Source organism: Notolabrus celidotus, chromosome 18 (genome assembly GCF_009762535.1).
Source record: "Notolabrus celidotus isolate fNotCel1 chromosome 18, fNotCel1.pri, whole genome shotgun sequence".
Taxonomy (NCBI): domain Eukaryota; kingdom Metazoa; phylum Chordata; class Actinopteri; order Labriformes; family Labridae; genus Notolabrus; species Notolabrus celidotus.
This window is the reverse complement of record NC_048289.1, coordinates 18,667,327-18,682,417: the sequence shown is the minus strand read 5'-3', so window position 1 is coordinate 18,682,417 and position 15,091 is coordinate 18,667,327. Positions and strand designations below refer to the sequence as shown.

At 38.0% G+C, this 15,091-nt stretch overlaps 1 protein-coding gene across 1 annotated transcript in view; it reads left to right on the top strand.

Annotated features, from left to right (window-relative positions):
* LOC117829563 (zinc finger protein 385B-like) overlaps positions 1 to 15,091 on the top strand; it is a 102,973-nt gene that overhangs the window by 41,629 nt on the left and 46,253 nt on the right. The window contains exon 2 of the mRNA XM_034707120.1: positions 2,351 to 2,677. Within this exon, the coding sequence (XP_034563011.1) occupies positions 2,351 to 2,677 (327 nt within the window). The remainder of the gene's footprint in view (positions 1 to 2,350; positions 2,678 to 15,091) is intronic.

Here is a 15,091-nt window from a genome sequence, read left to right as displayed (position 1 = left end):
CAAAGTGTTATAGTGTTCTTTATTTATGAATTAATTCTTATTTGTTTGATTTATTTATAAAGGGACAAAGTACAATGTTGAATATAAATTAGGGATAAACCGATTATCGACCGGGCCGATTATTGGCATTTTGATGCATATCCGCATTGGCCTTTTTTAAAAATCCGATAAGAGATCTATTTAAAACTGGGTTATTTTGGCTCATTTCTCCTGCAGTTTCTCATTGCTGATCGAGCTGATCAGCATCCATTGTTGCCCCTACGATTACTAGTGATTAAAAACTCATGCAACCCCACTTCAAAAAAACTGAAATATCCCTTTAAAACAACGATAAGTGAAAGATTAACATTTCAGTTATATTGAAATTTTGGAAACTTTATTTACTGTAGAAAATGTTAGGGATCTATTTATTTGTTTAAGTTTTCATTTAACTTTCTAAGACATGCTGCTGAGCCTGGGAGCTCCCTACACTTTATGTTAGAATTTTAAAACAAAGATGTCTATTGTCTAAGATAAAAAAAAAACCTTTAACATGTTGTAAATCTGAAAAGCTGTTTAATAAACATATGCTTAAAGGCATTTAAACAAAGTTAAGTTTTGGAGTTTGTATTATTCAAAATTTTGATGACAATATTTTCCCTTTTACTGCAAATGAATATCGGCTCCAAATATCGGTTATCGGCCTCGTTGACTACTACTCAGTATCGGCCTGAAAAAAACATATTGGTCTATCTCTAATATAAATGTTACCATTTGATGCATTGCACCAGACTTAGCTTAAAGCTAATTTACATCTGCTGTTACTGTTGTGTGTTTTTTCCCCTCTATTCAATCATTTATTGCTGAGTGGACAATCACAGAACGAGGTTAAAGACACAAGTACAGGGAGAGGATAGGACAAGGACTGGACATACCCCCCCTCCCAAAAAAAACCTCTAAAATAATAATAAATAAAAAAAACAGAGAAAGTCAAATAACAATAAAACAGACTCGATAATAATTTTGAATACCAGGAATGAAAATAATTAAAACAAAAGTAATAAACAATAATAATGAATTGGAAAATATCAAACAAACCCTGATGTATTATGTCAACAAAGAAATCAAAGAATAGTTGTACTTATAAGTAGTTGTACAAAAATGTGTTGTTTTATTCTTATTGATTTGTGACCCCAAATATTTTGTCTTAATTTCCTTTACAATTACCATTGAATAGTATTTTCTGTAGTAAAATAATTGATGTTATCTTCGCACCTTAACCATGAAACCATTTGTTTTAACCAGTTCATATTGTATCTGGCCTCCCAAGTCCAAACTGCAGGGATGCTCTCACATTGCAGTCCATCATATGCTTTCCAAATGGGGATATTTCCCTCCTGATTTAAGCACTATGTATGTTTAGACGTTTGTTCATCATGTTCAAGGTTATGGTACACACCTCATCTTGTCTAAACACTCCTTGTTTCATCACCACCGTCGCCAGCTGTAACTCATGTCTCCTCCGCCGCCGCCAAACTGCAGTGAAACATCATTCAAATCATCATGTAGAGGCCGGCTGCAGCTTTGATGTTTCTGGTCTGAGGCTGATGAATTCCAGGGAACACATTTCCATTCCACTTTCATCTCCCCACCAGTCAAATTGAATTTTCAGAACAGCAAAGATTTTCCAAATGATGGTTTCTGTTTGGCGCGTTCAGTGAGGCGGGAGATAAAACGTCCATCACCACGAGGGCTTAATTGACTCCATTATCATATAAACAGCACCGAAACAAAGAATTCAGTCAGTCTTTTGGTGACATTTGCACATGCTCACGTTGAGCTACAGCTTGATTTATGCTGTTAGAATCACTCGGCCATTACAGGTATTAAAGCCCTCGCAAAGAAATGTGGATTTTGTGTTCCCCGAGGAATCAGCTTTTGTTATCTGATAAAGAGAAGCAGGAACAAGATACTTATCTACAGACTGTTCACGTCTCTGTGATGTTTTGTGGCAGAGAGGCGCCATTGTTGTCAGTTAATAGACGTCTAAGGTTCAGGTTATATTAGAAAAGACGCAGTTTGTATGAAATTAAGTGATAATAGCTTCTGACAGAGTGCTAGCCCTTTAATTTGAGTCTTTAATGGGAAGTGAAAGATTTTTGACACACAAATTTAGACTTATTGTAATGCTGACAGTGAGCAGTCAATGGATGTAGACAAATCCAAATAATAAGCCTCCTTTGTCTCCCTTTAATTCTTTGTTAGTTCAAGAGAAACATCAAACATGCTCCTCTGTCGCCCCCTTGTGGACACTCCAACAACAACCACACCACACATCCTTAAATGCAATGTGTCTCGTTTCTCTCACCAGATATGAAGCGTCCAAAAAGCCCAGCCAACTGTCCAGACAGCAGCCCCCCTCCCAAGAGTCAGCAGGGAAAGGAAGAAGAAGAAGAAGAAGAAGAGGAAGTGGAGGAGGAGGAGGAGGAGAGGAAGGTGATGACAGGACACAGGGCCAAACGAGAGCGCCGTCAAGGCAGCGGTGGCAGCACTGCTACAATGTGTCAGGTGTGCAACATACAGCTGAACTCCAGCGCCCAGGCTCAGATCCACTACAGGGGGAAGACTCACCAGAGGAGGCTGCGCAGATTAGCCAAGGCTGTCACCTCAGGGAGGAGTGCAAAGCGTCCCTTCTCCTGTGAGTTTGAAACATTCAGAATTGGGGTGATGGGTCATGAGATAACTTGGGGTTTTTTTTGGGGGGGGGGGGGGGGGGTATTCTACCTTTATTGATAGGACAGCTGGGATGACATACAGTAAAGGGTTGTGTCATGGACTTGAACCAGTAATCACTGAGATGAGCTTGATAGCCTCTGTATAAGGGGCGCACGCCTTAACCGCCAGGCTAAACCAGTGCTTTATGAGATAACTCTTTTTGTGACTTTGTGCCATATACATAATAATAACTTTATTTATATAGCACCTTTAAAAACAAATGTTTACAAAGTGCTTTGATAAACAAAGCATGGTTCAAATATCATAGCAAAGATTTTGAACGACAGGGAGGAGGAATTTTAACAACGGAAAACAAAATGCAACGCAAGAGGTTAAAAAGAATACACATCAATTAAACAGAATAAAGTGGTGGGACAATAGACCAGTAAATCATTGTTGAGAGATTTTTCAAGGATAAATAAATAAAATAAATAAATGAAAATAAAGAAATAAAAATGGATAAGTAAATAAAAGCATTAAAATTACAATAAAAGAGGTGTTTAGAATAACAGGACGATTTCAGGAAAATTAGAAAAAGTGTTTGAAATGAAATAAAATAAAAATAAATAAATATAATGAATAATCTAATACAATGTAAAACAATTAATTATTTGGATAAAAATTAAAGTTAATAATAAAATAGAAGTAAGAGCAGTTAGAAAGATAAAAACACATAAAAGCAAGTCTGTAAAAATGGGTTTTAAAGGTGACATATCATGCAAAATCAACTTTTTAAAGGTTCTCTACCTGAAATATGTTTCCCTGGCATGTCTACAAACCCCCCGAAAATGAAAAAAATCCATTCTGCCCTGTTTTGATTTCTACACCTTTCTATAAATGTGTGCTTACGTCACAATGCCATCCGGGCTGTAACGGAAGTCAGAGCTCGGAGCTTGTTCAGCCCATACTGTATAAAATACAACTAAACTCCTCCTTCGTTTTTCATTACCTGCACAAATGTGTGGTAACAAGGAGCTTAGGAGGGAGGCATGCTAGTTGTAGGCTGTCTTAATAAACACAAAGGTCGGTTTTACTCCCCACGTCTGCAGATTTGAAGATCTAGTGGATGATTTGTATTTGTCATGGAAAAGTGCTAGCGCTAGTTAGCATAGCCACATAGCTACATGTTCGTAGCTGTGTACCAAGACACACGTCGACATACTGACAAATAAAACAACAAGAAACACAGAATCTGTGACCAATCGTTCAGAAAGGTCCTGCTACAGGTGCCCCTCCGTCAGGATCAGATTCTGGATCAAATTCAGAGGGTTGAAGTAACGCGGGTCTGTGAGCAGCCGTGTATATTCAGCCAACATGTAAACATTAGATCAACGTGCTGGAGAGCCTAGGCCACATCCACTTCATGAGGGGGCGTGGTCAGAGAGCTCATTCTCATTTAAAGGCACAGACACAGAAAACAGCCTGTTCTGAGCAGGGCTGAAAAAGAGAGGTTAACAGGCATGCCAAAATCTGATTTCAAGTGTTTTTTGAACAATAAACTTTAAAGACATGTTTTGGGGACCTCTTAGACCAATATATTTTGATGAAAAAGAGCATAATATGTCACCTTTAAGAAGAGATTTAAAAGATGTCACTGACTCTGCGAGCCTTATCTCCTCAGGGAGGTCGTTCCAAAGTTGAGGAGCTCTGACAGAGAAAGCACGATCCCCTTTGGATTTGAGCCGCGACTTTGGAACAACCAAAAATGCCCCACCGGAGGATCTAAGGCCGCGAGATGGCTCATCATTTTTTATATATATTTACATGAGAATTGAGTGATTATATTTATCACTTCTTTTGAGGATTCATTTTTTAAATTCCTTCAGAAGTGAATCTTGAAAATATTTGGTGGCCTTGGCTGACAAATACCACTTTAACTATTTACATGTCACAGAAAGAGGCCAGGTAGTCTCATGGGACCACTCCCACCACAGACATCTGGTGTAACTAATAACATGAATGATGTCTCCATTACATTTAAGTGTCCCATGTCATCGAGACATCAAGCACAAGCACACCAGGAACTAGAGGACTCAAACTGAACCAACACATCCTGTATGTCATAAATTTCACCTTTGCTTCTCATCAGATGACAAGGTTGAATGCCTGCGATGAAAGATGTCTGTTGTTGCACTTAGGTGACATCCAAACGTTATGTTATAAAGAAGCAGAACACAGAGTGGAAGACTCATAAATTCATGTTTGCAGGACAACACTGCAAACTGCCTCAAACTGACCTCAGTTTAATCAACAACCCTGAACAGAAACAGGACATTATGAGCCTTTCAAAATTGATGTTTACTGTAGGGCTCCTGTGTCATCAGTTGCTCTATTTTAGTCTTCTACAGCAGTAATACAATTTTCTTCCATTGTTGGTCTCTTTACAAGTTGTCAGCATATATGCTACTGTGTTCTTGAGTTTGATATCAAGAAAATGTGCATAGAAATTTCAAGCAAGGGTCTTTTTTTACAGTGACATACGGGTACTGGGGATTAGGGACACTGAAAAAAAATCTTTGGAGGGCTGGTGAGCATAAAACATTTTTTAAGGTATAATTTTTATTTAATTCTTTGACTTTTTTCTCAAAAGTTGGAGAAAAAAAACTCTGAATTCTGAGAAAAAAAAACAGAATTCTGATTTTAATCTCATTAAAGAAAAAAAAGTCAAACCGTATAAAAATTAAACCTTATTAAACTTAAACCTTAAAAAATTCCACCTTAACAAAAAAAATCACACCTTAAAAACTACACCTTTATAAAAAGACACCTTAAAAAATCACACCCCTTGAAAAATTCCACCTTAACAAAAAATTCCACCTTAAAAAAATCACAATTTAAAAAAAGACGCCTTAAAAATCACACCTTAAAAAATACACCTTTAAAAAATCACACCCTTGAAAATTCCACCTTAACATAAAATCACAACTTAAAAAATGACACTTTAGAAAATGACACTTAAGAAAATCACACCTTAAAATTTACACCTCTAAAACAATCACACCCTTTGAAAAATTACACCTTAACAAAAAATTACAACTTAACAAAAAAGTTACACCTTCAAAAAATCACCTTAAAATATTGTACACCTTTAAAAAAAAAACACCTTGAAGAAATTACACCTTATTAGAGATTACACCTAAAAAAAAGACACCTTTAAATAACCACACATTTAAGAAATTACAGCTAAAAAAAATACACCATAAAAAATCACAACTTAAAAAAAATTACACCTTAAATAAATTTCACCCTAACCATTTTTCTTTTTAAGTTTTTTTGCTCTCCAAACCTCCAAAATTATTTTTTCAGTGGCCCTTAGACTGTGTCCTGATTCTGAACACTTTTATTCATTGGTTGTAACTTAAAGTGTTGTCCCTCTGCAAGTATCAACATCTGCAGACCATAGGGAGGAGTAATTCATTCAGTATATGTTTACTATTCCAGCAGAGCCCCTTCGTCCGTTTCCAAACATTTTCTGCACACCTGCTTTGATGAGAGGCCATTAATCACCTTCTCTCAGCAGCACCTGTGTCATTCTGCCACACTGACCAGCTTGATCAATCAAACATAGAAAAAAAACGCCCAAAATGAACAACCGGCCAATAAGATGGCACATTTTAATGTTGATTTATGAGGCTGTCTTTCTCTGCTGGCTCGACAAACGTATTCAGCTGTCCTCAATTCAACCCTGTGCATGAAATAATTTTACAACAGTATCCGTTGTTTAATTTCTCCTCATTCCGTTATCATCAGAATGTTATCGGCTTTACCTTTTTCTCAGATAATAACCTTTTCAGATGATCTTTCATGCTTTAAATTGTGGGAGGGATCTGGAGCAGAAAGACAGATTTAGTCGATCAGCTTCTTGTATTTTTGACTTTTCAATATCTAACATCAGTTTTGATATTAATTTATGATCAGGAGCTCTTGCATTAGTTACAGAAACTTTTGTAGAAGACTGGATCACTAAAGCCAACTTTTGTTCAGCTTAAACTTTAACACCTAAGACTGTGATAAAAAGAAGCTGGCAGGTGAGAGTTCACGGGAGGAGACACAGCTTCCTGTATCTGTATTCTTCCCGGGCTTAGAGAGTTAGCAGAGACATAACTCCCTCATCAAATCATTTACTATCAATATTCTTATAGAGACTTCATTGTTGGTCGTAGATTGGGATTTTCTGCACTTATTGCAATCAACACAAAATTATAAAAGTAAAAAACAATGGCAGGAACAACACAGTAGCTACTTTCCTCTGCACCATCGTAGTTTACTCAAGTTTTGGTTGTGTAATTTCAAGGAAATCAAGTGTCTGCTTATTTACTCATGCTGAGGTTTTACCATAGACTGTATTAATAATGGACGTAGTATCCGTGACGTCACCCACCTGGTCCTGAGCGCTGTTTTGAAGCCAATTGTCGGCGGGAGCCATATTGGAAATGCTGAACTCAACCTAATTGCTGGCGAGTAAGTGTGAGGTAAAGAGGCAGGCTTTGAGCCTCCTTACTAACATCTACGGTGTTCCCGCCAGTCAGTCAAGTCAGTTAAATGGGAAAAACTTGTAAACTTAATATCATCTGAACCGTTGCATTAGAAAACAATTCACCCCCCCGTACAGTGTGTGCCGATAGAGAAATTAGCTCTTCAGACCAAAGACGTTTTTTGTACCAGGCTGTAAAAATGTTTATTAATACTGTAAAGATCGTCTTTTATGAATTGGTGTGTATGTGGTTTCCGGTCTTTCTGCAGCCAGCCCATAGACTGTATAAAATATGGACGTAGTATTCGTGACGTCACCCATCTGTTCCTGAGCGCTATTTTGAAGCCAATTGACGGCGGCAGCCATATTGGAAATGCAGAACTCAACCTACATACTTTTTTACACCTTGCGCACATTGCTTGTTACTTGGTCCCTTTTTTCTATTTTATGTTTATATGTGTGTGTGTATGTGTTCCTGTTGGCGCCTCTTGGTCAGGTCATGTTTGGTCAAACATTCTTACTTGGTAAAATAAAGGTCTAATAATATTAAATAGTGTTAAGTCGTCAAATCCACTGAAAACTAGATTTTGATGTCTAAAATATATTTCCTTACAGACTCAATGCTCTTGTCTGCACTAAGTTCAATGTTTGCGTGTTTTAAACTTTAAGACAACAGTTTTACTGACAAGTAGATGTTAAAAATAAAAAACTTTTTCAATCTGGACACTCTGTTTTATACTGAATTTGATCCTTTCCAACATAAAATCCGTACCCTTGCTTGGGTTTACTTTGATGGTGTCTGATGGTGGCTAGCCATACCCCATTATTTGGCCTGTGTTGGCATTTTCATGTGACTGAAGAGATTTATTGTCCAGAGAATGAAATGCATGCCCCACAGTGTACTGAACTGAGAAAATCGTGTATGGTCTTTTGAATGTGACCTCCATTCTGCTCCAGTTTGCCAGAGAGACAGCAGAGAGATTTGTTCTCTCAGACGGAAATACTTCGCTTTTGCCACATTTCTTTAAAACAAGGGAAAGACTGACCTTCAAGATGTTAGTCCATGTTTACAGGTAGAATAGAATCAATCATGTGATTAATTAATGCAGTATTTACCAGCACTTAAACTTTTAAGATCAATGTTTGCATTATGGGAAAGTCAAATGGCCATGTTTGCAAACTTTTGACATTGTGCGGGTATTTGTATTAGACATGCACATCAACAGCATCATTACGGACAGAGTTCAAACACCCGACCTGCTGCAGGCCTCGGTGTCAAAGACGTTTCATCCTCTAATTGAGAGTTAAAATGAGACTCCCTCGTGGGCAGCTTGTGTCACTCCCTTAGGGTCAGGAACCTTTTGTTTCACCACACAGGGCACAGTGATTTCACACCTGCCATGTTTGAACTGGTCCAATGAACCCGACTGCACCCTCCCTTGTTGTTTAGCTTGTTTTGAGATAAAAATAGCTGTTACATGATTCAAACAGAACAATTATATGGAGGCAGAATGCTGTAAAACAATTTGCAAATGCGGAAATAGATCCACAAATGTGTAGCAGATCTACTAAATCTCCCTACAAGGTTTATTCATGCTACTCAACAGTGTATCACTCTCTTTGAATGCATGATCATGACCTAATGAAGGAGAAAAGCTGTTAAAAAGTGTCACTGCTTGCCCGTTGCACTGTTCTTGGTATCCCAGAATGCTTTTCACCATAAATAATATCATTCTTTGACTCTCATGGACCGTATAGTAAGACGGACAATGTCAGCTTGGTTGAAGCCAAAAGATTTAAGCAACTGGCTGAAGTATACGTCATGAACCCAACCTCTGCCTTTCTTCCATAGGGAACATGGGTCAAAGTATACAATTGAAATACACATCAAATACATTTTTCTTAAACTTGTTTTTGGCTGTGATAGTTAGTTTTCACCATCCTGATTTATGTCCTAGTGCTAATTTTTCCATGAAGTTTAGCAATTTAATTTGAAAATGAGAAGATGTGACATCATGATTGACAGGTCTGTTGACTAATTCAGGCTCCTCTAGCATTCTGTACCAGATTTGAGTAGAAACAGTTGCCAGGGTTACATGATGTTTTTTAATTCAGAATTAATTATTCAGAATTAAATAATTCAGAATTAAAGTATTCTCCTTTGCATTTACATGGAAATAGTTATTCCGAATTGAGGTTTACATGGAAAACATGTTTAATCGTCTTTATTCAATTCCACTTAAGGTCTGGGGGTTGGAAGGGTTCTGATTGGACAGGGGCGGGCGTGACGTATTTATGTCTACCTGAAAAAAACAGACTCCAGTTCCTACTTCTTTTATTTTCGGTTACAACATGGAAGACCACACAATAAGTACAATTTTCGCATTGATTTTGATTATAGCTCCGAATAAGCACCTCGACACAAACATACTGCTTCACTTTCGTCAGCTAAGGAGGAGAAGAGAGATAGAGGACCGGAGAAAGGGAGTGATCTCAGCTCGAGTTCAAGGCTTGCTTCGGGCGGCCATTGACCGTCCTGGAATATGTGCTCGCCAGCGCGGAATATGTGCGTCATCACGAAGTGAGAGAAAATGTGACACTAACACAAGAGTCATTGAACTTTCCACAGCCACAAGTGTCTGATTCAAATCAACACATGAATATGTTCTGTTGTGGACTGTACCCACCAGATGGGTCCTCAAAGTTGTCATCGGTACATTTAATGCATGTTTTGGTTAGCATTGCGGCTGTGACGTTAGTCCAGCCAGCTTGCTTCTATGAATGCTTTTGCTCCAGCAACATGAATGTCGGCACACATGGAGTTGATCTTTTGGCTTCAAAGCTCACAATAGGTAGAAATGAAGTGATGTTGTCCATTCTATCTAAAGTCAAAGTGATTCCTTTTTGCAACAATATTAGCTTCATACAATTCCAAAGACAGGTCAATAGGCTGAAAGTTGTCTTTGTCCTTTCCTTGATAATAGACACCATTGTATGTATACAATGTAAGATTGTACTGACAAATGTTGATTGAGAGTGCCTGGAAATTCAAAGTAAAATAAAACAAAACTTTTTAAAAATATCCTGAATGCCATCAAATGAAAAAGAGAAGAGACAAATCGTTGCTTTTTTAAAGGAAACTGGAATCTGAGTCTTATTTTTCGTCTGAAAATCACTTAAATAAGCTAAAATTGTATATGTTGTTGTTTTCTGTCAATTAACTATCTTAATTTACCTATCTTAATTTGAAAGTTTCAGTTAATGGACTACAAATCTATTATTTTTTTCTTTTTCATCTTGATATTTATTTAATTCAAAAACAGTCTGTGACCAGATATTTGACACTTAGAACATAGATTTTCAACATTTCCTCAGCTCTGTAGTAGATTGTAAAATTGGTGCTTACTTAAACATATAGACGCTTGTAATTTTCGTATCTGTGGCACAATAACAAAACCATGAAGTTTCTTCTCTTATCAATGGCAGTGAAAGAAAAGAGTAGTTTTTTTTTTCCCATGTACAGCCAGGAGCGTTTCTTGGTGTTGAAGCTGATAAACAGGATGATTTTACAAAAACAGCATGACTCATTACTGGATTCAGCAACAGCTCTCTGGCAAAAAATATGGCAGCAAAGCAGATCCTGTGTTAAACCTTGTAAACAAATAGGTAGGAAGATTCCTACGCACTAATTCGTGCCAGTTTTTATATAATGCTTCTCTGTTTCCTGTTCATCTGAGAGGGAAGGAGGACGAGCTGAGTCAATTAAGGTGACTGTTTGTATCATTCAGTCTGTGCTGCCTAATAATACTCACTGCCTTCCTGCAGCTTAACTAGCATTCCCTTTATTTAGCCTCGTGATGCGAGTGCTCAAATGAAAAGGGATTTTAATTGGATGGTTCTCACCGGGCGCCTTTTGAAAAGAGGAGCAGGGTGAAGCAGTTTCAACTTCCTGCACTCGTCACTGAGATCCCGGACCACTGCAGATTCATTTCAGTTCATTTCAACTCTCTGGTGACTTTGTGTCATTCATGTCAGATGCAAGGTCATTTTTTCGAATGCAAATACTTCACACACACACACAAGTAGAGCTACAGGACAGATCAATGTATGTATTAGATGAGACATTTTCAGATATTTACCATGCACAAAGTGGCCCTGGATTTTTTTTGCATATGCAGTAAGTGCGCAAGACGCTTGGACGAGAATACAGAATAAAAACTGCACCGCTTAAATTGACAACAATGTGACATCGGCCTCATGATTACATATACACAAGTCCCCAAGATGTCATGACCACAGTTTCATCTTCATCGGTGGACACTCCAGTATGTCTGAGTATGTCTGTCCTCCTTCTTGGTCCTTTTGGGTCTTCAGGTGGGCGAAGAGGCCGATCCTGAACCCACGTATTTTGAGGCAGTATGGACATGGGGTGGGCAGTGGCGATTGTGGGTTTGGGTGGGACCTTCTTGGTGGAAGCGATCTCCTTTCTGCTTCTGCGCTTGTCTTCTGCAGCACTGTGGAGATTGGCATTATACTCCGCAGCTCCATCTCGCACAAGTCTCCAGGCTGCCCTGTTTGATGCTGTGGTCTCCCAGGTCTTAAGGCCTATATGGCACTATAGAATACAGAATAAAAACTGCACCGCTTAAATTGACGACAATGTGACATTGGCCTCATGACTACATATACACAAGTCCCCTAGATGTCATGGTCACAGTTTACTTGTTCAGACTCAGTCACCGGCAGTAGAAGAAACTACCTCAAAGTACACAATTACTGTACTGAAGCACGGTTTGAGGTACTTATACAATACTTTCTTTTTATTTGTTATGCTTTTTTTAAACTTACAGACATGTCAGATGTAAAATTATTGACCATAATGTTAGTTCAGGCAGGCCACGAAGTCAAGCTTGGCCTAGCTGACAGCTCAACTTATGACATCTACCCATCCAATTGGCAAATAGAAAAAAAAGAACGTTCTATTAAAACTGCTGTAGTCTGCCTTCTCTTGCTGCTTCCTGCAAACCACATTTCAACCCACCTCCACCCTGCACCTCTCTTTATGCCGAGTCTAATCTTACTTGTGTCATATGTATTGTCTCTGATACCTGCTCTGTTCTGTACCCTGGGGGGTCTTTGCTGCTGCTGCTCTCCCTGCCTTGGCTTTTCATGTATGCCTATTAAAAGGCGTTTTTCAACCGGAGGAACTTTACCCCTGAACTAGGGACTTTACCCCTGAACTACGTGCATTTTGACCGGTGGAACTAGGGTCTAAATTTAGTTCAGGGGTAGATAATCTCCCCCTAAAAAGCCCCTGCTAGGGGGATAGTACTTTTCCAAAAGCCCCGGGGCTTTTGGGGGGCAGGGCCTGAAATGCTGAACGTGTCTGATTGGTAGCTTAACCACAGTGTTTATTCCACCCGCCGTCCACAATAACATCACACACATCTGTGATTCACTTGATTTAGCAGCTTGTAACAGTAGTCTTCTCCCCATAACTCTTGGTCGAAATGCACCTAAAGACAGGGGAGGTGTGCTCTCCCCACCTTATGCTTTGGCATTCCATGTACGCATTTGGAAGGGCGGGGAGCTCCCAGAACAGACCCATACCACTAACTATAACTTAAACAAGATCGGAAGAGTTTGGTACTTGGTGACTTTTCCTGTTGGTCTTTTTTGACATGAAATGCTCTCATTTGAATTGTTGTGACACTTTTTTATGCAACCATCCTTAATGAGAAAATGCTCCTGTTAGCTTTTCAATCAATGGACTGGGTTTGAAGTTTGAAAAGAAGAGTTGTTCATTGAGAAACATAAAACCATCAGTTTGGGAATCATTTCATTTTATCCCCCTTTCTTTCTTTCTTTCTTTCTTTCTTTCTTTCTTTCTTTCTTTCTTTCTTTCTTTCTTTCTTTCTTTCTTTCTTTCTTTCTTTCTTTCTTTCTTTCTTTCTTTCTTTCTTTCTTTCTTTCTTTCCTTCTTTCAAATATTCTACCTATATTTGTGAAGATCATCTTACAGCTTTGTCAGCCTGACAGTTCCAATTCAAAACCTTAATGAATGGATTATTTCATGTTGCAGCATTGTGACTCCCCGTCAGCCCCTGCGATATCAAAGCTGTGAGGTCCTTATCAAACTGTATGTGTACGTCAGTGTCTTCCTCCTGAGAAGCTTGTCCCTTTTAATCTCCTTACTGTCGTTAGTGTCCTCTTGTTAGACACTTTTTAGATTTGCTTCATGCTCTGTTGCGACAGTCAGGGAAAGGACATTTATGGCCTGAGTTTGTCCTGAAGAAAGCACTTCTTATCAGGTTTGGTGCTGTTTTTATATACATTTTATTTAGCCTTATTCAAGGTAATTTGCCTTTAAGGATAAACAAAAGCCACTAGTGCAGATTTATCACAACATGTTACAAGAAAGCAGCGCGCTGATGTCTGTCTCTTCCTATTTTTAGGTAGGTATACAGTAAACAGTACCCGTGTATATTCACTGTAACACCTCTGGCAAAAACACAGCTTCTTATTAACCTAATTTAATTGAAGTTACTTTGACTGAACAAAGATTTTCATCATTCTTTCATTTGATTTCACCTTTTTTTTTTTAAAAAAAAACACTGATTATATAGGGCGCCGTTTGTAAAGTTGTGCACACTGAAAATAACCGCAACAACTCTCTACATTTAGCTCCAAAACGTCATAACAATGTAGAGTGAATTTTTAAGTCACTTTTTTTTATCACATTTAGAGGAATATTTGTGATCTTCTTCACATTTAATTGTGTTGTGAAAAATATATTAAGTTAAAATCATTGTTAAATCAATATGCTAAATATAAATCTAAATGTTACATCTAAATCTAAATGATGTATATAAATCTAAATGTTAAATATAAATGTTGCTCCGCTATCATAAATATTTAGCTGATATGCGGCAGTGTGAATTTGGATATCAGCTAAATATTTAGGATCGCAGAGCAACATTTAACATTTAGATTTAACATTTAACATTTAAATTTAACATTTAGATTTATATTCAACATTTAGATTTAGATTTAACATTTAGATTTATGTTTAGCATTTGGATTTAACAATGATTTTAACTTAATATATTTTTCACAACAAAATGAAATGTGAAGATCACAAATATTCCTCTAAATGTGATAAAAAAAAGTGACTTTTAAAAATTAACTCAACATTGTTATGATGTTTTGGAGCTAAATGTGGAGAATTGTTGCTGCTATTTTCAGTGTGCACAACTTTACAAACGGCACCCCATAGATTAAACACACAGCTTTTAGTAATGTGGATCACAGAGTTGACCGACAATGTTTCCTGCAACATTCATGACAATTTCCCAGCTTAAAAAAGAAACACAAAGTTCTTCTTCTTTTGGTAACAAGTCTTTCCCACACTAAAGGAAAATATCTACTTACCTCCATCACTGCATGTCAACTTGTTTTAGAGCTCTCCTAAATCCTGAGTCCCTCATTTCCCTGTGCACCAACATACAGGATATACATGGTATCACAGAATCAACCGTGAGAATGGTACATCTGCAGGCACAAGGACACATGCACCTCCATGCTGGAAGGCAGTACGAGGTGTGAAATAGGACATTTATCAGCTGGAATTTTGAAGCTGCTTGGCCTCATTTCATACAGGAGAGGCTGCGGAGCAAAAGCAGCCATTTTCAAGATGTCACTTGATCTGACGTCGACCGCTGTTCCGCACAATCTGGAGGTATGCGAGATGGAGAGTGAGGAGACGAAGAACCAAAAGCCAAAGGACGGATTCTGGATATTCTCTATTTTTCTCTTTTTAATCTGTGGCTGGAAAATGTGGTGTCAAACCTCCTCAGGGACTGA